General features: G+C 55.2%; 1 protein-coding gene across 1 annotated transcript; it reads left to right on the plus strand.

Annotated features, from left to right (window-relative positions):
* Positions 1 to 10251: 10251 nt before the first annotated feature.
* LOC306950535 (uncharacterized protein C15orf39 homolog) lies at positions 10252 to 20203 on the plus strand (the record flags this gene model as incomplete). The annotated part of the gene is made up of 12 exons (XM_079540815.1): positions 10252 to 12826; positions 13991 to 14104; positions 16843 to 16901; positions 17009 to 17067; positions 17156 to 17271; positions 17544 to 17635; positions 17770 to 17828; positions 17936 to 18072; positions 18148 to 18271; positions 18665 to 18812; positions 19129 to 19251; positions 20150 to 20203. 12 exons carry the CDS (start codon positions 10252 to 10254, stop codon positions 20201 to 20203), a joined length of 3660 nt encoding a protein of 1219 aa, XP_079396941.1.
* Positions 20204 to 20380: the final 177 nt, after the last annotated feature.

Here is a 20380-nt window from a genome sequence, read left to right on the forward strand (position 1 = left end):
GGCAATGCAACAAACCCTGCAGTGTTCCTCATGCTGAGTCAAAACACCACGTCCTTGGTGGGAGCACTGAGCTGTTTGGGATCTGTCTTGCTGTTCTGAGCTGCTCCAGGCACATTGGCAGGTATCACCCGCTTCTCCCAGTGCTGGTGGATGTATAAAGTGTAAGCTGCAGAGCATGAGCTGTGATAATTAATCAGAAGTGGGATAAAGTGCCCTTTTCAGATGTGGAGTTCCACGTTGGATAGCCCTGTAGTGCAGGGCAGATAAGAGGTTGCCACTGGGGTAGTTGTGTGGCTTTAATTTAAGGCTTGGAAAGAATTTGGAGATCTTTGAATACGGAGGGTTGGTCCTTTGTCCTGCAAATGTATGGAGCCTCAATGACAAGATCAGAGCCTGGGGGTATGACAGGAAGGCTTCGAAACTGCCTGAGTGTAGAGCACAAACTGACCTGCAGGGATGCCGTGCCCTGGGCTGAGTGTGTCACCGAAAGATCCTGCTGTGATTTTGGGTTGGAGGCAGGTCGTGATAGCATTACAAGGTGGGATAAGGGCTGCCAAAACCGCCTTACCTTCAGGGCAAACATCAGAAACAGTTAAGTTCTTCTTTGGAGGCAGAGGACTGAAGCAATCTCGTATGTACCAACAGCACAGCCACCCATCCCCACCCATGGCAAGGTATGTGCCAGCAGCCCGAGGGCAGAAAACGTTGGCCTGATGGTTTTTGGGTGGTTTTTTTTTTTTCTCCTATGCTAGAACGTCAAAAAAGCAAACAAATTCATTCATGCTGCAGTTTTATTCATCGTTGTCCCCCACCCCAAGCTCAGTCTGACCCATCGACTGCTGGGCTTGGTGGGGCTTGGAGGAGGACGGAGATGCCACGGTGCTTTGTGTCAGGATAACCCAGCTTCAGACAGAGTGTTTTGGGCATTGGCCAGCTTGCTGGCAGCACCCTGGTCCTACAAGTCTTTCCCATCACTTGGGCTTGGATGTGCACCCCAAAGGGGCCAGAGGAGTGCCATGGTGCTGATACTGCGTGGTAGGGGGTTCATTAAGTGATGGATCTCTTTCCCAAGGGACTGACAGCTGAATCCACACCACACATCGCTTGCATTCCTCCCTCCCAACGTCTCCTTAGGTCCAGTCACCAAAAGACTATGAGGTGGTGGTCTCTCAGACCTGTATCTTATATTGAGGTCAGCATCCCTTTGTGCTCATTGGTGAGTTTTGTTGCCTGATTATTTTGACCCCGAGAACCAGACAGGCTGCTTCGGGGGACAAACCCCATTTAGGGTTGCTGCTCCCCATTTGGTGGGAACAAAATCCAGTCCCCTAAAGGAGAGCACACCTGGTGTCTTCTGTTAGCTGTTTTGCTCTGCTTTAGGTGCTTCCTCTTGCTGCCAGAGGTTTGGCCACAGGGGTGATGCTGTTCCTAAGCCCCAGTGGCTCCGTGTAACATCTCCACCAGTGTTGTGGAGGGTTTGAACTGGGGCAGCTCCAGCAGGGCTGAGGAACAGCAGCAGCTTTCAGGTGTGCAGTCGGTTTCCTTTGCACTGGGCTGCTTTATGGCTTTGGAAAATTGCAGTTCACAAACCGCAGCGCGATAAGGTTGGGGGAAGAAAGCAAACCACGTCAGCACCAAGGAATGCGATGGGAGGGAGCCCAGATCCTGGACAAGCATCAACTGTGCTGTGACTGCATTGCAACTCAGTCTTGGGCTCGAACACCCCTTTATAAAGGCAGCAGGTTCGGCCACAGCACATAACGCTTGGGGTTCCCCATCCACCCTGGGAAGTCCCTTCTTCTCCCTTCCCTACTAGTGATGCTTGGGGACTTCCCAGCGCAGGGCTCCTTGATTCCCCTTGGTGCCACCAGCCTTTGGTAGGCAGCTTTTGGGGTCAGGTTGCTGCCATGTGAATGGTAGTGATTTTGCAGCTCCTTCTGCTCTCTGCTCGCTCAGGGTGTGAATGTGAAGCCCAGCCCCACTGCAGTCAATGAACCCGGTTGCCTGCTGTGGAGGAATGTCAATATTGACTCTCATCCATCGTTTGCATGCGTGGGCACTAAAATTAACAAAAGCAGAACAAAGCCCACGCTTGGTTCCGATGCTGGGTTTTGTTATGCCGATTCTTCAAAGCAAAATAAAAGAAAATGGTTCTATTGAAGTTGCAGAGAGGGGGTCTGGGCGGAACCCAGGCACGTAGCAGCTCGGGGCTGTTCCCATCCGTGGTGCGTGCCCTGGGAATGGAAGATGGAGGTGAAGATGTGGTGTGTTTGTCTCAGTGATTCATTGACTCACAGCCTGGGAATGGACTTGGCTGTGATTTGCTTCTTTGGAAGTCGAAGCTCTTAGAAAAGCCAGATGCCACTGAGAAACTCCTCACCCCTTTCTTCCTTCTATTATTACCCATCTTTGTTCTGCTTGGAAAGATAGCCCTGCCCTAAGAGTATACTTGTTTTTCTCACAAAGGAAGCATTGCCATCCTTCTCCCAGGAGCTTCCCCCATCGCATCCCCCATCGCACCATCCTCGGGGATGCAGATCCCGGGGCCAGGCAGAGAGCAGCACAGAGCATGGGAACTGGTGGCACCTCTGTGGTTTAGAAACTGGAAATAAAGGCTGAAGTGGTTTGAGGGCTTGGCCTCGAAACGAGGAAGGCGGAGGGGGCATGGGGAGGAACCAAAACCCGCCTGCAAAGGAACTATCAGAGTGCAGAGGAGAAGCGAAAGCAGCTGTGATTACTGAAAGCCCGCTGGGACGGATGCCGTGCTATCTCGGGCTCTTTCACTTCCCTGTCTGGTCGGCTCTTTTGGCCTTCGGCCTCTCTTTGTACCCCCAAGATCTCGCAGGGATGGCCAAACCCTCGTCCTTTGAAAGCCTGAAGGGTTTTGGCACAAAGCCTTGATTGCTTCTCCTTGCTGCTTTGCCTCGCTCACCTCGTCCTGCTGTGCTGGGGCCTCCACTTTGACTAACCCCAGAGAGAAAAAGCAATAACTGGGGGGGGGGGGGGGGGGGGGGAAACAAGCTTGGGATTCGCAGGACAAGGAGCTCACAGACAGCATGGGGTCAGGAGCACTGGAGCAACTCCAGCCCCAATAGATGTTTAAATAGAAAGGTTGCACACCTGGAAGATTTATTTCATCTTTTATTTGCTTGTTTGTTGACACAGCTCAAGAGCTCTCTGTGAGTGTTTGCTTTGCTGGCTCCATGGCCCCTGAGAAGCAGGACATGCCAGGGCTGGATTTCACTGGGGATGGAGTCCCCAAGAGCCTTGTTTTGGGGCTCCCCGTTTCCTTGGCACCACCATCCCATGGTGACAGGAATGTCCCACACCACACACCAGGTGGCCCCAAGGCTTTGGGGCTGTCCCAGGTGCCTCCCACCTTCCTGTCCTTGCACAGGGCCATCCCAGCACAGCTGGGGGCTGTGGGATCCGTATCTGGGCTCAGCATCCCTGCTCGGGGCAGAGAAGGGAAGTGATGCTTCTGGTCCCTAAAGATAAGGAGCTGGGGACTGCAGATAAAGGTGCCCATCATACCCAGAGTGAGCTGGTGGTGATAGCAGAAACGAAGAGGACAGATGATGGGTTTTCCCAAGGTTTTCCCCAAAATGTCCCGGCTCTGGAGAGATCTTGGGGCACTCAGGAGGACCTGGTGGGTGCTGAGGGCTTCTTACTGTTGCTTTTTGGGGTCAACGTCTGCTTTGGGCAGTCAGCTCCTTTCTCAGTCTTTTCTCTCTGCCCGCAATTGGAGATGGGGTTGGGTTGCTTCACTGAGGACCTTGTGAATCACCCCATCCTCCCCCTCCCCTTCCTGCATTAATGACAGCCAACACCATGCCTGAGGCAATCTATTGATTTATCTTCTTTTCATCCCCAGGTGGCTGGGCTTATGCTGCTCACCTGATTTTTAAGGGGAGGAAGATGTTGGGCACTGAGCCGTACCAAAGGCCAGCCACCATCTTATGGCCATCCAACGACGGTGTCACCAAGCTCTGGCCCACAGGGCCGAATGGTGGCTATGGGGCATCTTCTGCCTGACCCGGCCCCAGGGCACACACTGACCTGCTTGGAGAAGGTGGAGATATTTGGAGAAGTTTGGGAGCGGGGAGGAGGTTGGACCGGCTGACCGGGAAGCCTCTGAGATGCCCTCAGGAGTGATGGGAGGGCTGAAGGCTATGGGGAATTTTACCCTCTTGCTGCAGGGCACTGGGGGAAGAAATCTATCATCAGGAAGCTTCCTGGCGGAGCAGGGCTGAGCTTTGTGTCAAAACAAAACTAATTAAAATCTCGGTTGCTTAATGTTGTGTGGAGATCTTGTGCTTGGACGGGCTGAGCTTCTGCCAAGGGATGAGGTGCATTGGGATGGGGCTGGGTTTGGCCAGTGTGGGTGGAAGGCAGGGGTGGGATGTTGCCCATGGGCAATGGAGTCTCATTGGCCGTGGTCATCACCGCTCGGAGCTTGGAGGTCCCAGGTGGGCACCTAAGATGGGAATCGCCTCCTGGAGAGCTGCTGGGACCACGTGCCAAAGGTGCATATTCTGCTGCAGATGGGAAAAGTGATGGGTTTTTATAAGAATGAAGAGTCCCAGGCCCTGGGCTGGGAATTACCTACACTGATGAAAGGACTGGAAAACCCAGGACCTGCTGTGCCGTGCACTGGGCTTCCCAAAGTGGAGCAAATGAAGCCCAGCCCATTAATTACCTGCTCGGGGACAAAGGTCGTGGTTTTGGGCTGCCCCTCCTGCATGGAAACACCAAAATGCAGATGAAGCAGCCTTGTGAGACAGCAGGACGTGTCACATCCAAGTTGGGTTTGCGTGAAATCCTCCAAGACAAGAGAACTGCCCAATCCTCTTTCTTCTTTCCAATCTCGGCATCTGCCTCCAAAACCAAATTTCTTCAGGGTTTGCTGTTTTCTTTCTCTTTTTTTATGGCTTTTATTCCGTCCTCCCCCATAACCTTATTGATTTTTCCACCCGACCCTGATCCTACACCCACATTCGTGGGTGGTTTTGCCAGCATCTGGTCTGTCCCTGTCCCACTTGGCAGCGTGGTACCCAGCAGGAGCCCTGTTTTCCTTCAGGTGACTTCTGCCTTATCTCTCCAAGGCTGTTTTCTTATGTCAGAGGTGCTTTTGGAGCTGCATTGCTGCGGTGTCCAGCAGCCTTCCACCCACGAGATGGGTGCCTGTAGGTTGGGGTGTGAATCCCTTCCCCTTTCCTAATTGTGCTCCTCCAGAAGCTGAGATCAAACCAAAAAAGGGGAAAAAAAAAACCAACAAACCAGCCCCAAACTCTGGATTTCCAGAGGCTGAATGGAGAAAGCGCTGATCACAGTGGTGGTGATGGGTGGCCTCCAGCTCTATGGGGTGGCCCTGCTCTTTTCCCAGCTGTTTTGTGATGTCAGATGGATAGAATAAAAAGGAGAATAGAGAGCATGGGTTCCTGAACACTTCCACCATGAGGCTCTCACCTGGAGGGCAGGGATTTATTGCATGGTGACCCACGTTCCCAGAGCCCCACAGTGTGGCATGACCACAGCCATGGGATCCCACCACCACCTCCTCTCCAGCCATTTTCCTCTTCCATCATTCCTCTTCCATCACATTTCCCACAGCCCCCAAAGCCACCAACAAGTGGTGACGGAGGGATGGAAGAGAAGAACTCAGATCCCAAACCGTGATTGTTGGAGCAGGTCCAGCATCCCAACTATTGAACCTGAATCTGAAACACTGCAGTGGGCGCTGCCAAGAACTTTGTTCATTTATTATTTTTCCCTTCCGGGCACTGAAAATTGCTGCGTGGGATGGAGATTTGGAGGTGATTGATGGGTTTTTGGTGCTTGCCAAGTAGAAGTTTTCTTTTTATGGGCATTCAGCACCTGGGCTCGGGGAGCTGGTGCCCTATGGGGAGCTGGTGCCCTATGGGGAGCTGGTGCCCTATGAAAGGTGCACCAGTTGGCTTTGTGTGGACAGCAGAGAGCGTAGCATGGTCAGGATAAAGAATTTCCTACCTTGGCTTTTTGGGTTGAGGTGCATCTTTCTAGACAGGACAGAGGTGCAGAGCCATGGGATAGGGACATCCCACCCCAGCCTGATCCATTTCTTTGGGGCCAGGAAATGGCCCTAAAGCCAAGGCTGTGGAGCATCCTCACATCGTGGGAAGGACACATAGCTGTGGGTGCCACCAGACAAAAGCACCTGAGGTGTGCAATGATGCTGGCTGGAAGACAGTGGGGTTTTCCAGCAGGGAATGCCAACTCATCTTTCCTCTGCTGGGAATTTTCCATGGAGTTTCACGGTGTGGAAACACACCCAGGAATGGAAAAAGCCCAGGAGGAAAGAAAGAAGACAGGAAGTTACTTGGCCAAGAGGGCTTGGCGGGGTCCCAAGGTGAGGGATGGTGTTGGGTTCATACACAGCACCCGCAGCGCTGCACATGGGCTGGGATCCCAAACTTGTTCTTTTCCCCTGTATTTAATGATAATCTGTTTAATACCCTCCATTTGATCTCCATCTCGAGAGGAACTAAGACAGAAAGGAGGGGGGAGGTACTGGCTCCTGTGCAAAAGGGGGTGGAGTAGGATGGAAAAAGACATCAGGGATGGGTAGGAGTCCAGAGAAGATAAATAAGGGATGGTTACTCCCTGCTATGCAAGATCTAGGGCAGGCAGTTCTCGGGTGGCTTCCCATATTCTCCCTCATTGGCTTTTCCTTCGTGGAGGGATCTCGATTCTGGAACGGGGCTGCCAAAATTCTCCTTGCTATGGGAAAAAATAGAGTTGGGAAAACATCCCCTAATGTAGTGATGCATTGTGTCTCTTGGGGAATTACAACTGCTTGGCTGTTGCTGGGGGGGATATCTCGTTATCTGCGGTTAATCATCTAGAGATAATGACTCCTGCATCTCTAATGATGCTTTTCTGGGTCCCGTTTGCTTTCCTGGGGGAGGAAAGGTGAACGCAAAGAGAGAAGCTCAGTGCCATGGGGTGCCTCATCCAGAGGTGTTCCCCACCAGGAGTGCCCCAAACCCACATTAGCCCTCCAGGACCTCCCCGTGCCCAAAATAATGGGGCCCTGAGGGGCTCGTTGAGGGCTCTGGGTCTTTAGGGAGGGGGAAGAGCTCCTTGGAGTGCAGCAGTCCTGTTCCTCGCCTTGCATGATGCAACCCCAGCATCCTCCATGGGAAATGTGCAGAGTGTGAATTAAGAGCAGCTGCATGGCTCTCCGGCTCCAATTAACCTGATAATTAGAACTTCATCGAGGACATTGCTACCTCCAGGCGTGTCTCCAAGGGCAGAGCTGCTAACAAGGCTATGAGCTCCAGGATGGGCTCACTGCCACCAGCGGGGTGGGTTGGGAAGGAGGGGGCCATCCTGGAAAGAGAGCTGGAAAATCTGGCCTTTGTTTCAGTTTCAAGCAGGGCAGAAATGGGAGAAAACATCCCGAAATCTCCAGGAGGAAACAAAACCCTCAAAGCACGGTCCTCTGCATCACCATCCCAACACCATTTGGCCACGCGCTGCATCGCAGGGAGCATCAGAGCATCATCGCCCAGAGACCATTTCCTCCCACCTGTCTTTATGATAACAACGTGTATTTACTGAAAAAGCTGTTAAGAAAGAAAAACACGTTGGGGAGAATGAGCTATGTGAGGAGGGACGTTATGTGGAGAGCAGTGTGTTCAGGAATAAGTCCTTGTAGAAGGAATACCCCCTGGAAATTGGAGGAGCGCTGAGAGCCTCTTGTCACACCATTTAAATGCCTTTGAAGGAGGAAAATGGAATTAGAGAGATTACAGGAAAAGAAAAATAGACTTAGCAGAACGAGAGCTGCTAAGAAATCTGGGAGTACTAATGAAGGATTGGATCAGATTTAGTTGGACAGATGCTCTTAAATGCCTTTCCCAACCTTGATTCAATGGTTCTGCGATTCAGCAGGCTGGCAGAGGGTGCCCAGCAGCAAAGAACTGCTCCCAAGAGGAGTTCTCTTCAACTCTTGAAAGTTTCCCCATTGAACTCGGAGCCAAAAGGAAAACCGGGGTGAGGAAGAGCATTCCTGGCACAATCACAGCTTAAAGAGATTATCTGTCCCACCCACAGCCAACCGCCCTTCTGTCCAGAGCATCAAAACCCACCACCAATGACATTTTCACCACCGTAAATCCAAATAACGAGCTTTGCTCTCCCGTTTCCCGAAAGTTGGTCGAGTTCCATCGCAGCTCCTACTGTCTATCCGGGTCTATCCCACGACCCGGATCCCAGAAGCTCAACACCCGGCCGCGTGCTTTCGGACACCGCCGTCCCCGATGGAGTTCAGGCGCTGGAGGTTGCAGAGCCCCGACGCGCTCGGCGCACGTGTGGCGAGGCCGTCCCCTCCTCCCCCCTCCTCCGGCCGCCCCACTGCCACCACCTCCTCCTCCTCCTCCTCCTCCTCCTCCCACTTCCTCCGCACAATGCGAGCAGCAGAGCGGGGCAGCAGCACCGTGCCGGCCCCCCCCGGCCGCCCCCTCCCCGGCTCGGCCCCGTAAGATGCTCCGGAGGAGGCGGCTCCGCCAGGTGAGTGCGGAACAGCGCTCGGCAGTTCGGCTCCGAACCCCCTCCTCCCTCTCGGTTGCTGCGGGGCAGCTCTTGCTTATGGGATCCGAGCTCGGCTTGCAGGCTTTTACCCATTTATGGCCGGTGTAGAGCATGCGGTTGCTGCACGGGGCCGGTAGGTTTGCGTTTCGGTTTTTTTTTCCCCGCTGTAAAAAGCTGCTTCGGTGACCCCGAGTGCAGCGTTTTGCCATCCGTGCGCAACGCCGTTGGGTGCGAGATGTTAAAAAGCTGCAAAGTGAAAGTCCCCATGGGTTCCACCGGCAGGCGGGCTCCCCTTTGGACCCACAGCCAACGGCCGTGCCCGCACCCGGCGGGGATATCGGGGAGGTGACCTCCTCGGCAGCACCCAAGGGCCCCGTGTCACCTCCGCCACCCTCGGGGACAGCGGGACGGGACACGTGGGCACGGAGGAGCTGGAGGGCTCCCGCGTCCGCTTCGATGTAGGGTGAAACGAAGGCGGTGGTGGGGTCACCGTCCCCAGTCGTGGGATTGGACTGGATGATGTCGGTGGCCTTTTCCAACCGGGATGATTCTGCGATGTTTCCCCGATGCTGGCAGGGGGATTTGGGGCTGGGGGGACGCGAGCGTTGGCGTCGCCCTACCGTGGAATGGTTGCACAATGGTTCTTTGTAGATGAGTGCATGTCAGGGAAAGGGGAAAAGGAGGCACAGAAATTGGGTGAGTCACGTTATTTGAGTGCAGTATCCATCCCAAACGTCGGCACTGTGGGGAAAAGGGGAAAGCCCCGTCCCGTGCACGTGGAGGTGGCACCTTTGGCTCCGTCTTCTGCTGGATGTGCCTTGGGATGCAGCCTCCTGCTTTTGCAGGGCTCCTGTTGCCTTCCTGTATTTCTCCTCCCCGAAGTCTTCCGTCCCAAATGTCCCAGCAGAGGGACATGGCAGCACTAAGGGACGTGAGGGGGGAAACATGTCCCCTCCCCAGCCTCATCCATGGGTTCAAGCCCCTTCCACAGCAAAGCCACCGAGCTTGGGTCCCCTTATCAACCCCAGCAAGCTTGCCCCGCTATCGAAGCCATTTCCCCTTCTGCGGACAGGGCTTTTATCTTATCTCCACGCTCTCTTCCTCCATTTCCTTCTCTGTTTCTCTGCTGATTCTTGCCACAAAAAGAAAAAAAAACAACGAGGGGGTGTGGAGAAGATGTGAGATCCCACCACTCTGAGCCTATCCGTGGGCCTGGAGGTTGTTGGGGGGGGGTCCCAAGTGGAGCTGGCCCATGCTTGGGGGATGGCAAGGGATGCCTGGAGGTGTTTGGGTGGTGCTCTTGGAGGGATGCTCAAGGCATCTCGGTGGGATGCCCAAGAGATCCTGGGGGATGTCTGCTGCTGCTCCTGGGTGCACGGAGGGACGCACGGAAGGATGCTCAAGGCGTCTCGGTGGGACGCCCCGGAGGTGCTGGAGGTTCTGGGGTGATGATGAGGAAGGCCGGGCAGTGATGCAATGGTCTGCCAGCTCCACCTGCTGGCACGCAGCGCCTGGTGCTGCAGGTCCCAGCCCAAACCACAAGACGCCAAAAGGGTCCGAAGAACTTCAGACAAGAGAGAGGTGAATGCACCCTGCTGTGTCTGACCCGTTTTCTCCCTTTTCCCCACCCAGGAAGGCCAGCTGACCTCTCCCATCGCACACCTCGGTGGAGTATAAATGGCCTCAAAACGTCACTCAGAGCCTCTGGATGCCATCCTTTTTCACAAGCTACCTCGGCTGGAGGCCGAACCCGACCCGGGCATCCCCTCCATTCCCTGCAAACCCAACCCCGTGCCCACAGCCGGCCCCGAAACCCACCTCGGCTACAAGGGCTCCTACTTCTCCTGCCCACAGGCAGAGGGACAACTCCTACACTGCCTGCTCCGTCAGCCCCACAGCCCCACGGGCAGACCGGGTGCTGAGCAGGGCAAAAATCACCCCATGTGGGACCCCCTGGTGGCACAGGACAAGTGGCCCAGCCAGCAGGGCCATCCCTTCCCCCTGAAGAAGCCACCAGCCGTCCCCAAGCCCGTGTATGCAGCCCCACTTTGCTTCTCACCGCTGAGCTCCCAGGGAGGTGATGCCCTGCAAAGGGGGCCGGGGGCCGTGTCTGCTGTGCCCCCACCCTCCCCCGTCACCCTCTCCCACTATTACACTGCCTTTGAGAAGTACCGTGGTCCCCCAGCTGTGCATGATCAGGGGAAGCCACCTGAAATTCCCACCTGCATCCCAGACCCCTGGATGAAGGCGCACCGGGAGCATCCCTCTGCTTGCTACCCACAGCCCCCGTACCCGCAGCCTCCGGGCTCCTTTTCTTACAAAGCTTTCGGCTTCATGGTGAATGGGAAATCTCCCCTTTTTCCCAGCACTTACCTTAAGCCCCCAACCCCCCAGAGCCACTATCCCAGCCCCTTGGATTGCTTTGCGTCGAGGCCGGCCGCTCCGGGCACGCTGCCCTCTCTGAAAGCAATGGGACCACCGAGGGATCTTGAGCCTCCACCCCTGCCTCCAGCTGGGTACCTGCATCCAAATCCTGGATTCGCCTTCAGCCCCATGGATGCTGTGTTGTTTACGGAGGATCACAGCGATGGGCGAAAGGCACCGCTGGAAACCCATGGAGGGAGGGTGGTGACGAGGCACAGCAGCGCCTTCCACCCCATCCACACCCCACAGAAGACACCTGATGGGCTGTTGGGGCCATTTCCCAAAGGAGAGGCTGGCTACAGTCTGGATAAGGCTATGACGGCCAACCCCGTCCCCCGCCAGCAGCAGGTGGTCAAAGCTGGGGTCGGGGATGCCACCAAGGAGCACTTCATCCCTTGTAGGGCCATCTGTCCCCAGGAGAGGCTGAGGGACCGACAGAGTGGTGATGTGTCCCCCCCTTCCCCACCGATGCCAGTGATCAACAAGGTCTTCAGCCTGGCGCCTTACCGGGAGTACCTGGAGGGGACCGAAGGCTCCGCTGATGTCCCCAAGGAGCATCCACAAGGGGACGCACCCACACCACAAAACTCAAGCAGCGGTCAGGAGTCTGCTGGCGTCAAGGCGACATCCAGCTCGCTGCGTGGTGAAGGGGAGAGTTGTCACCAAAAGATCCCCGAAGGTCCCAAGACAAAGCCCGTGTCCCCAGAGCCACCAGCAGGAAGTCACCCAGGGCTTCAGGACAGCGGTGAGGAACCAATCCCTGGTGATGTGGCACTGGACTTGAGCTTGAAGAAGAGCTTGGTGGCAACGGGGAGCACCCGCACAGAGGGGATGTTGGACCCAGGGGAGAAAGAGGGGCCACTGGGGCAGGTGGAGGTGGCTGAGGACACCAAGGTGCCACTGCAGCTGGCGGAGGCGGGTGGGGACACCAAACCCCAGGTGCCACCCAACCAAGTGGAGGTGGGTGAGGACACCAAAGCCCAGGTGCCAGCGCAGCTGGTGGAGGTCAGCTCTAAGGACAGGAGCCACTTCCAGAGCTCAGCTGCCTTCATGTTCAAGAAATACAAGATCCTCAAGTCCTGGGGACCCCCCGGTGCCCCCCAGCCCAGCTCTCCACTGCACGCGTGGCAGGGGTCCCCCAGCACCTCTGTCCCGCAGGAGCCTTGCCACAACACGAAGCCTGTGGACACGTCACCAGCCCTGCCCCAAGCCCCCTTGCCCGCCAGCCCCTGCCACATCCCAGCCCAGCCATGCGTAGTCAACCAGGGTTTCTCTGCCTTGCACATGTCCCTGTGCAGCATCATCTCATGCTCGGTGTCCGCGTCCTCCCCGGAGCTGCTGCGGGACTGGCTGAGGAGGACAGAGCCGGGAGACACCCTGGCAGAGACACCTAGATCCCTTCCTAAAACCAAAAATGGCTCCAAACTCCCTGAGCCTCAGAAGCCCCCGAAAGGCAAGGAGATTTGGCTGGCATTCCGCAATGCAGCCGCTCTCCTCAGCAAGCTCCTGGCTCAGCTGGAGGCTTTCACCTTCACCCGCAAGTGTCCCTTTCCCTACGTGCTGCGGGCAGGTGCCATCTTCATCCCCATCCACGTGGTGAAGGAGAAGCTCTTCCCCGAGCTCCCCGGGGCCTCTGTGGACCAGGTGCTGCAGAAGCACAAAGTGGAGCTGCGGCCCACCACGCTCTCTGAAGAGAAGCTTCTGAGGGAGCTGGAGCTCAAGGGCTGCACTTCACGCATGCTGAAGCTCCTGGCTCTCAAACAGCTCCCTGAGATCTACCCAGATCTGCTGAACCTCCTGTGGCACCACTCCATTCAGCAGCAGCTCGGTAGGTAGCAAGGTGATCCCCATCCCTTCCCCATGGGGCTTGGAGAAGGATATCCCACTAAAACCCAAGGATGCCCTACTGCAACCCGAGAGGTCCCCTTTAAAACCCAAGGATTCCCTGTTAAAACCCAAGGGTTCCCTACTAAAACCCAAGGATTTCCCATTAAAACCCAAGGGTTCCCTACTAAAACTCAAGGATTTCCCATTAAAACCAAAGGGTTCCCTACTAAAACCCAAGGATTTCCCATTAAAACCCAAGGGTTCCCTACTAAAACTCAAGGATTTCCCATTAAAACCCAAGGGTTCCCTACTAAAACCCAAGGATTTCCCATTAAAACCCAAGGTTTCCCTACTAAAACTCAAGGATTTCCCATTAAAACCCAAGAGATCCCTACTAAAACCCAAGGATGTCCTACTGCAACCCGAGAGTTCCCCTTTAAAACCCAAGGATTCCCTGTTAAAACCCAAGGATTCCCCATTAAAACCCAAGGTTTCCCTACTAAAACCCAACGATGCCCTACTGCAACCCAAGAGTTCCCTACTAAAACCCAAGGATTCCCCATTAAAACCCAAGGGTTCCCTACTAAAACCCAAGGATGTCCTACTGCAACCCGAGTTCCCCATTAAAACCCAAGGATTTCCCATTAAAACCCGAGGTTTCTCCACCAAAACCCAAGTATTTCTCGTTAAAACCCAAGGGTTCCCCACTAAAACCCAAGGTTTCCCCACTTAAAACCACAAACACCCTCACTAAAACCTAAGGATGCCCCCACCAAAAATCAAGGATTCCTTACTGCAAGGATTCCGCTATCAAAACCTCAAGGATTCCTTACTAAACCCCCAAAGATGCCCCTACTGCTACCCAAGGACCCACCACCAAAAACCAAAGATGCCCCCAACAAAACCTCAAGGATTCCACTCCAAAATCCCAAGGATGCCCCTGCTAAACCCAAGGATGCCCCAGCAACATCATCCTGCATGAGGACTCGGGTGTGACAAAGTTCCCTTCCCCATTGCTCCCCATTCACTTTCCAAGTGCTCGACCACCATGTTTCCCCAAACTGGCCTCCACGTGGCACAGACCCTATAAAACACAGCCCCAAAAACCTCTCCTGAGAAACCCCAACGCTTCTCCCAACAAAACCCAGCTCCTTCCTGCAGGCAGGCTCTCAGGAGCGGGACGGTCCCACCCTGCCCTCGTGTCCCAGTTGCCTCAACTGGAGGCATCACCACCGACTTTGTGTCTTGCAGGGTCGAGGTCGGAGGTTGGCCAGTAGAGGTGAGTTCTTTTTTTGTGCATTTATGGAGACTTTTACATATTTATACCCACACGGTGCTTAACGCGGCTCGGAGCGGGGATTTGTGCCTGGGAGGATTTGGGTACGGGGAGGTGACCACACTAACGACCCCAGCAGCTCTGTGCAACCTGCTGCCTTCCCATTCTGGGCTCTTTTGTCCTTCGGTTTCATTTTATCTCCTCAGTGCTAATTAATACTTGTCTTTTTTTATTCAGGAATTTGACTTCGTCCATTGACTGCGCTGGACCACAGCAAGGGGAGCGATGGTGGTGGGGCAAGAGCTTCAGTCCTGGCTGGGAGGGGGCTGCAAAGAAGAACTGAAGGACATGAATACCAAAAACACCCCCAAATGCTGCCGGCACCCAGAGAATGCCCCAGGACAGACAGACAGACAGACTGCCTTCCCCCCGCCTCACGGTGTAGAACCTTACAGCTCAGGTGTTGCTAGCAGACGAGGAACAAGTTCAGATGAGGGTTATGTTATTATTTTTTCACTACAGGAGTATTTATTTTAAACTAAGAATATGGAGAAAAAGGAAAAAAAAAAAAAAAAACCAAAACAACTCACACCCATGATTTTTCATAACCAAATAGGGTCTCTCTCAGCACGGGGAGGCTGCTGCTGTAAAGGAGTTTAGAAAGCAGTGTTTGTTGATAAGCCTGTAATGTGGTTTTATATACCTATAGACCTATGCCTAAAGTCCCAGGGAAGGAAATTACATTGCCTTATTTAATGTTTTGTAAGACTGTGAGTCTCCAGAAGCACCTCACCTCATTAAAGGACTCATTTTCCAACACCGCGTTTCAGTCTCAGCTCATTGATTACAACAGACCCTTCCTAGGAAGGAAACCACATGGACAACCCCAAGAATATCCTTGACTTGATAGGGGCTGGGCCTAAAAGCTTTAATTAGTTGCTCACCTGGGGTGTTGATGGACTAATGGGGGCCAGCTGGCCAAGGGCAACTGGAAATGGGATAAAAGCTGAGGGCTTGGGTAGGTGGTGTGGTGCTTTCTCTTCTCACCAGGTGGGTTGGGGTTGGGGTTGGGGTTGGGGTTGGGGTTGGGGTTGGGGTTGGGGTTGGGGTTGGGGTTGGGGTTGGGGTTGGGGTTGGGGTTGGGGTTGGGGTTGGGGTTGGGGTTGGGGTTGGGGTTGGGGTTGGGGTTGGGGTTGGGGTTGGGGTTGGGGTTGGGGTTGGGGTTGGGGTTGGGGTTGGGGTTCTCACTAAGGTACCTCCTGCTCCTCTTTGCAGCTGTGCTGTCCCTATGGGCTCTCCAGAGCTGAGCTGCAGGGTGGTACCACCAGGCTCTGCAGGTGCCACATCCTGGTGGTACAGAAGGATGTTTTGTGGCCATGGGGACACAGTCCCAGCTCTCAGCCCTGCTTCTGGGGGGCTGAGGTGTAGGGCTGTCCTGGTGCTGGCTGTTTGTCTGTCTGTTACTGCCCTGCCCCACATCCTGGGCTCACTGGTGGCCTTGTCCCCTGGTGCCTCGTACAAGAGGGACAGTATGGTGGCACTACACAGGGATCTGCTTGGCCAATCCACGAGGGCACAGATGGATGCTGAGGGCACCGTGGGGTGTTTCCATGGCAAAGAGGATTTGTGCAATAGGACGGATACTGAGAGCCTGGTAACTCCAACTGGAGCCCTGAAACTGGAGCTGGGTGCCAACAGCATGACTGCATCCGACTCACCTGCACCCAGCAGCTTCTCCCACGTCCAGAATGAAACTGTTGATGTTGCAGCCCCAACAAGGAGCCCAAGACTGGAGCAAACTTCCCAACTGGAGTCCTTTCCAGAGTCATCCCCAGTACTGCCAACAGCAGGGACATCCAGCTGGGATGGAACCCATAGCACTGTGTGGACGCCTCCTGTCACACCTGGAGGAACAGAAGCTGCTCTGGTGGTAGGCACCACTGGGGATGAGGTGCTGGGAAATGGATCTGGGCTTACAGCCATCATCTCATCGTCACCTCCTAGCGCTGCATCGCGTGGTGTCAGCCACCTACATGCGCTGGCTCCATCCCTTCCTACAGAGGGGCTCGGGGGCTCTGCTGTCACCTTGGAGGAACCTAGTGATCCATCCCCTGCACACCAGGCTGGCCCAGTGCTCACCAAAGCCCCTTCTGTCCCCGTTTGGATGTGGTTCCCCAGCACCACAGGCCCTACTGAGGATGGGGAGAGCTTGATATCTCCTGCTGCAACCCTAGAGCCTGGGGCCACTGAAACCGTGTGCCAGCATGGAGCAGCTGTGGGGGCTTCCTGGTGTCCAGAAGCAGCAGATGTGAGCCAGGGCTCCCCAATGGGGTTGACCACCCAGATGCCTTCTCCAGCAGCACCTTCAGAGCACACGCTGGGCTCTGTGCATCCTCCCAGCTCCAAGCCTTCTGCTGCAGGGCCTTGTATCAGTTCTCCATCCCCAACTTACCTGCCGGCTTCTATTACCACCACTCATGCCCCAAGCTCTCAGACCTTCACTGCGTCAACATTGCTCATGTCTGCTCATCCAAAGTCCAGCCCTTCTCCTGCCACTTCCCAGCACCCCTCTGCAGACAGAGCTGATGTCCCCGTAGCCACCAGCTGGGTGGCAGCAGGAGAAGTCTTCACTCCAGAGCAACTCGCAACAACTGTGGGCAGTGCTGGATCCATGGGGACAAAGACCCCTGTGCACACCTTGCCCTTGAGTTTCAGGCTCTTGGGTATTGCCTTCACTGAAGATCTGAGCAAAAAGCTTTCGAGGAGCTACAAGGAGCTGGAGAAAGAAGTGAGGATGATGGTGAGCGTGGGCTGAGCCCTCTGGAGCTGGCTTCTGGGCTTGCTTAGGGCTGATGGGCAAAGCATGAATACAGGAGCCTCTCACCACCAGCCGCTTCTCTATTCCAGCTGCACCAGATGCTGTCCACCTATGATACCTTCCTCCAAGCAAATATCCTTGGGTTTAAGTGAGTAGGGCTGATTAGGGTTGGTGGGATGGGACCCTATGGATGGGCTGTGCAGATCCAAACCTTGGGACCTTCTTCTCACCCCCAGGAATGGCTCAGTGCTGGTGCAAGCACAGGCTGTGTTCCAGGGGGAGGCTCCTACCAGCTCCCACCTCATCCGCACGCTGGTGGCAGGGGCGAGCTGGGGGCACGATGCTTCAGCTGGTGGCTGGAGCCCCATTCCATCAGTTCCAACGGTAAGCAGAGCAGCTGCCATTCACTGCCCTCCCTGAGCATAGAAAGAACCCCAAACCCACGTGGTGGGGCTCTCAGGCTTCCCCTAACCTCCCCATCTGACCCTACCCTTGACGTGGCCATGGGAGGCTGTACAGCTTGATCCTTCCCACCATCTGGTGCTGGTTTTGGTATGAGGTCAGGGCTTGCTGCATCTCCCAAGGAAGACGTGGGGGTGTGAATAGCATTCTCAACTCTTCTAGGCTTCAACGTGGAGAGCCTGGACCCTGAGAAGCTGTCCATCTCCTTCACAGTGCTGGGTGGGATGGAGCCTGCAGAGAGGCTGGTTGGTGAGGTATGGTGGGTGTTCCCCCACACCAAGTGGGTTGGAGCAGAGTGATGGCTGCTCATATGGAGCCTATCAAAAAGAGAATGCATCTCCATAGCTCTGCACTGAGGATGGGGGTGAGCTCATCTCTTCTCCTGCAGGTGATGCGGTCTCTCAGTGCCCTCTACCCTGTGAGGAACGTCACTGTTGGCCAGCTCAGGTATGGCAGGCAGTTGCCCAAATCTTTGTCTTCCTCTATAATTATTATGGCCATGAGCAGCTCAGCAAGATGGAGGAAGGCCTTGCTTAGAGCTTCTCTCCTCACAGAAAAGCCAATGGGGACCTGGAGATGGCTGGGGACATCTATCTGGCCACCACCACCCATGCCAACATCACTGCAGTCCTGCAGGCACTGACTGCCCTTGCCACGTGCTCTGTGGACCTGAGCTCGCTGTTGGTGCAAGGTGAGGATGCTGTTCCCATGGGTGATGGTGCTGGTGGCTGTTCCTGCTCACCCAGCTCCCCTCTTGCCTCCCCAGGGACCAGGCTGCAGCTTCAGGTTTACCCACTCTCCTTCCTGGTCACCAATTGGCATTTCAGCAAGGAGCTGCTGGATCCACTCACTGCTGAGCACCGGGAGCTCAGGAGGGCCCTCGGAATGTGGTAGGTGGGGAAGCAGCAGGGTCCTCCTCAGTGCTGGAGGAAGGGCTCTGCTTTGGGGTGGCCCTACAAACCAGTTATCACCTTCTTGACTGGGCTTGTGTGGGTGAGATGTCTTCTTCCTGTTTGGGGCTGGAGAGTGATGGGGTACTGAGCAAAACCTTTCTTCTAGGTGGCAAAAGCCCTGAGGGACAACAGGAGCTTCCTGCAAGTGGTGATAAGAGGATTCCTGTGAGTGAAAGGGCTGGTGAAGAGGGTACAAGGCTGGGGAGGTCTTGTGAGCATCCTTTGCATCCCAAGGAGCACTGACACATCCCACCACTCCCACTGAGTTGGGAGCAGTGGACGCTCATTAGGACCAACTGATGCTGGAGTTCATCCCAACCTTCTCCACAGGCCTGGCTCCCTGCTGTGCCATGGGGATGCAGTGTTCCAGCTCCCTGCTCCCAGCAGCCTGGAGGTCCTGGAGGCTCTTGTTCTCGCAGTTGGGCCAGACAAGGCTTTGGCTGCCTCAGACTTCCAGGTGGATCCATACTCCATTTCGGTAGGAGGTGAGTGAGCTTCTTTTGGGGTGTGGGAACAGCAAACCCAAATCAAGAGTGCTAACAGCTCTGTTCCACCCCAGAGGACACCCTGGAGCCCCCTCCTGCCCCTGGCTTTCCTGAGTATGGCGTGTCCATCATAGTTGTGTGTGGCCTCATCATCATCACCATTCCATCGTCCTGCTGGTGGTAAGGGTGATGTCTGTCTCCTCTGTGGGATGAGGTGGTGGAGGGTACAAGGGCTGTGGTGCTGAACTTGGATAAAAGAGGGACCAGAGGGATTTCTGGAGGTACCACTGCAGTCCTCTTCTCCCCCAGTGCCTGAGGACCAGGAGGTTTGGCTGGAGCGATGTGGCCGTCCTGTCGGACAGGAGAGACCCTGAAGCAGGGACACAGACCCTCGAAATGGAGAACCAGGGCTTCTGGGCAGCCTCTGATGAGGTAAGTGGCTTTTATGGGGGTGAATGGACCCTGGTTGCTTTCTTGGAACTGCAGGCTGGAAGCTCAGTAGGTCACTTCACTGGTCTCAGTGGCATGTGCAGAGAGATGGTCCTGTGCAATCCCAGGGCCTGGTGGGGTTTGAGCTTCCTGAGCCCCATCTGTGGCTGTTGAAAGGGGATGTGGTTCCTGCTGAGACTCCTGGAGCTCACGGCTACTTCTCCCCTTCCTGACTTCAGGCCACTGAGGAGGCTCACGAGTGCTGACAAAGGGAATCTGTGGCCTGTTGAGAGGACATGCAGTTGCTGGAGCTGAAGCAGAACCAGAGTCTGTTGGGAGACAGATGCTGAGAAGCTGTCTCTATTCACCCTCTGGTTTCGGATGCCAGATATTCTTTGAGAACAGTGTAAGGAAAGATTAATTTATATGTTAAACTTTATTAAACTGTTTATAAACTATCACAGCTAGCTCTGATTTTTGCTGTGTGTGGGGTGTTGAGCCTTCTGACCTGTGCTGGGCTCCTGTTGACCAAAGTACGACCCTTCCTTTGGTTCCCACAGCTCTGCCGTGCACCTTAGACCTGCCCTCGAGCTTCACCACCAGCTCTCTATTTGCAGTAATCGAATCTTGGGTCTCTGAATTCAGCTTGTACTTGGCAGGAGCTGACAACACCTTGGTGTTCAGACCGATAACTGTGGTGTTGCTCCCCGTCCCCATGCGCTGCCTTTCCCCCTACGCCCCCATTCCCCTCCACTGCCGTACTAAGGCTCCTCCACCCCGGAGCTGGACACGCCCCTTTCTCACCGCTGCCCAATCACGTCTCACAGCACTTCCTGCCAATCTCGCGCTGCTCGGCCAATCCTCGCCCTACTGCTCTCCAAATAGCCCCGCCCCTCCGTAGTGGGCGGGAAGTGAAGAGAGCATGCGCAACCTTGAGCGGGACGGACCGGAGTGAGGACTGAGGGTAAAAGCGCAGGTGTGGCGGGAGGCGCGCCGCTGTGGGCGTGGCCTAAGCAAATGGGCGGTGTCGTCCCTGGCCACGCCCACTCCCTTAACTGCTCACCAGCGCCACCTGGCGCTGAGCCCGCGTAAAACGGAACAGAAAAAGCCCCAAACAACGTGTTTTAATGGT

This window comes from Tetrao urogallus, assembly GCF_951394365.1.
Source record: "Tetrao urogallus genome assembly, chromosome: 11".
Taxonomy (NCBI): Eukaryota; Metazoa; Chordata; class Aves; order Galliformes; family Phasianidae; genus Tetrao; species Tetrao urogallus.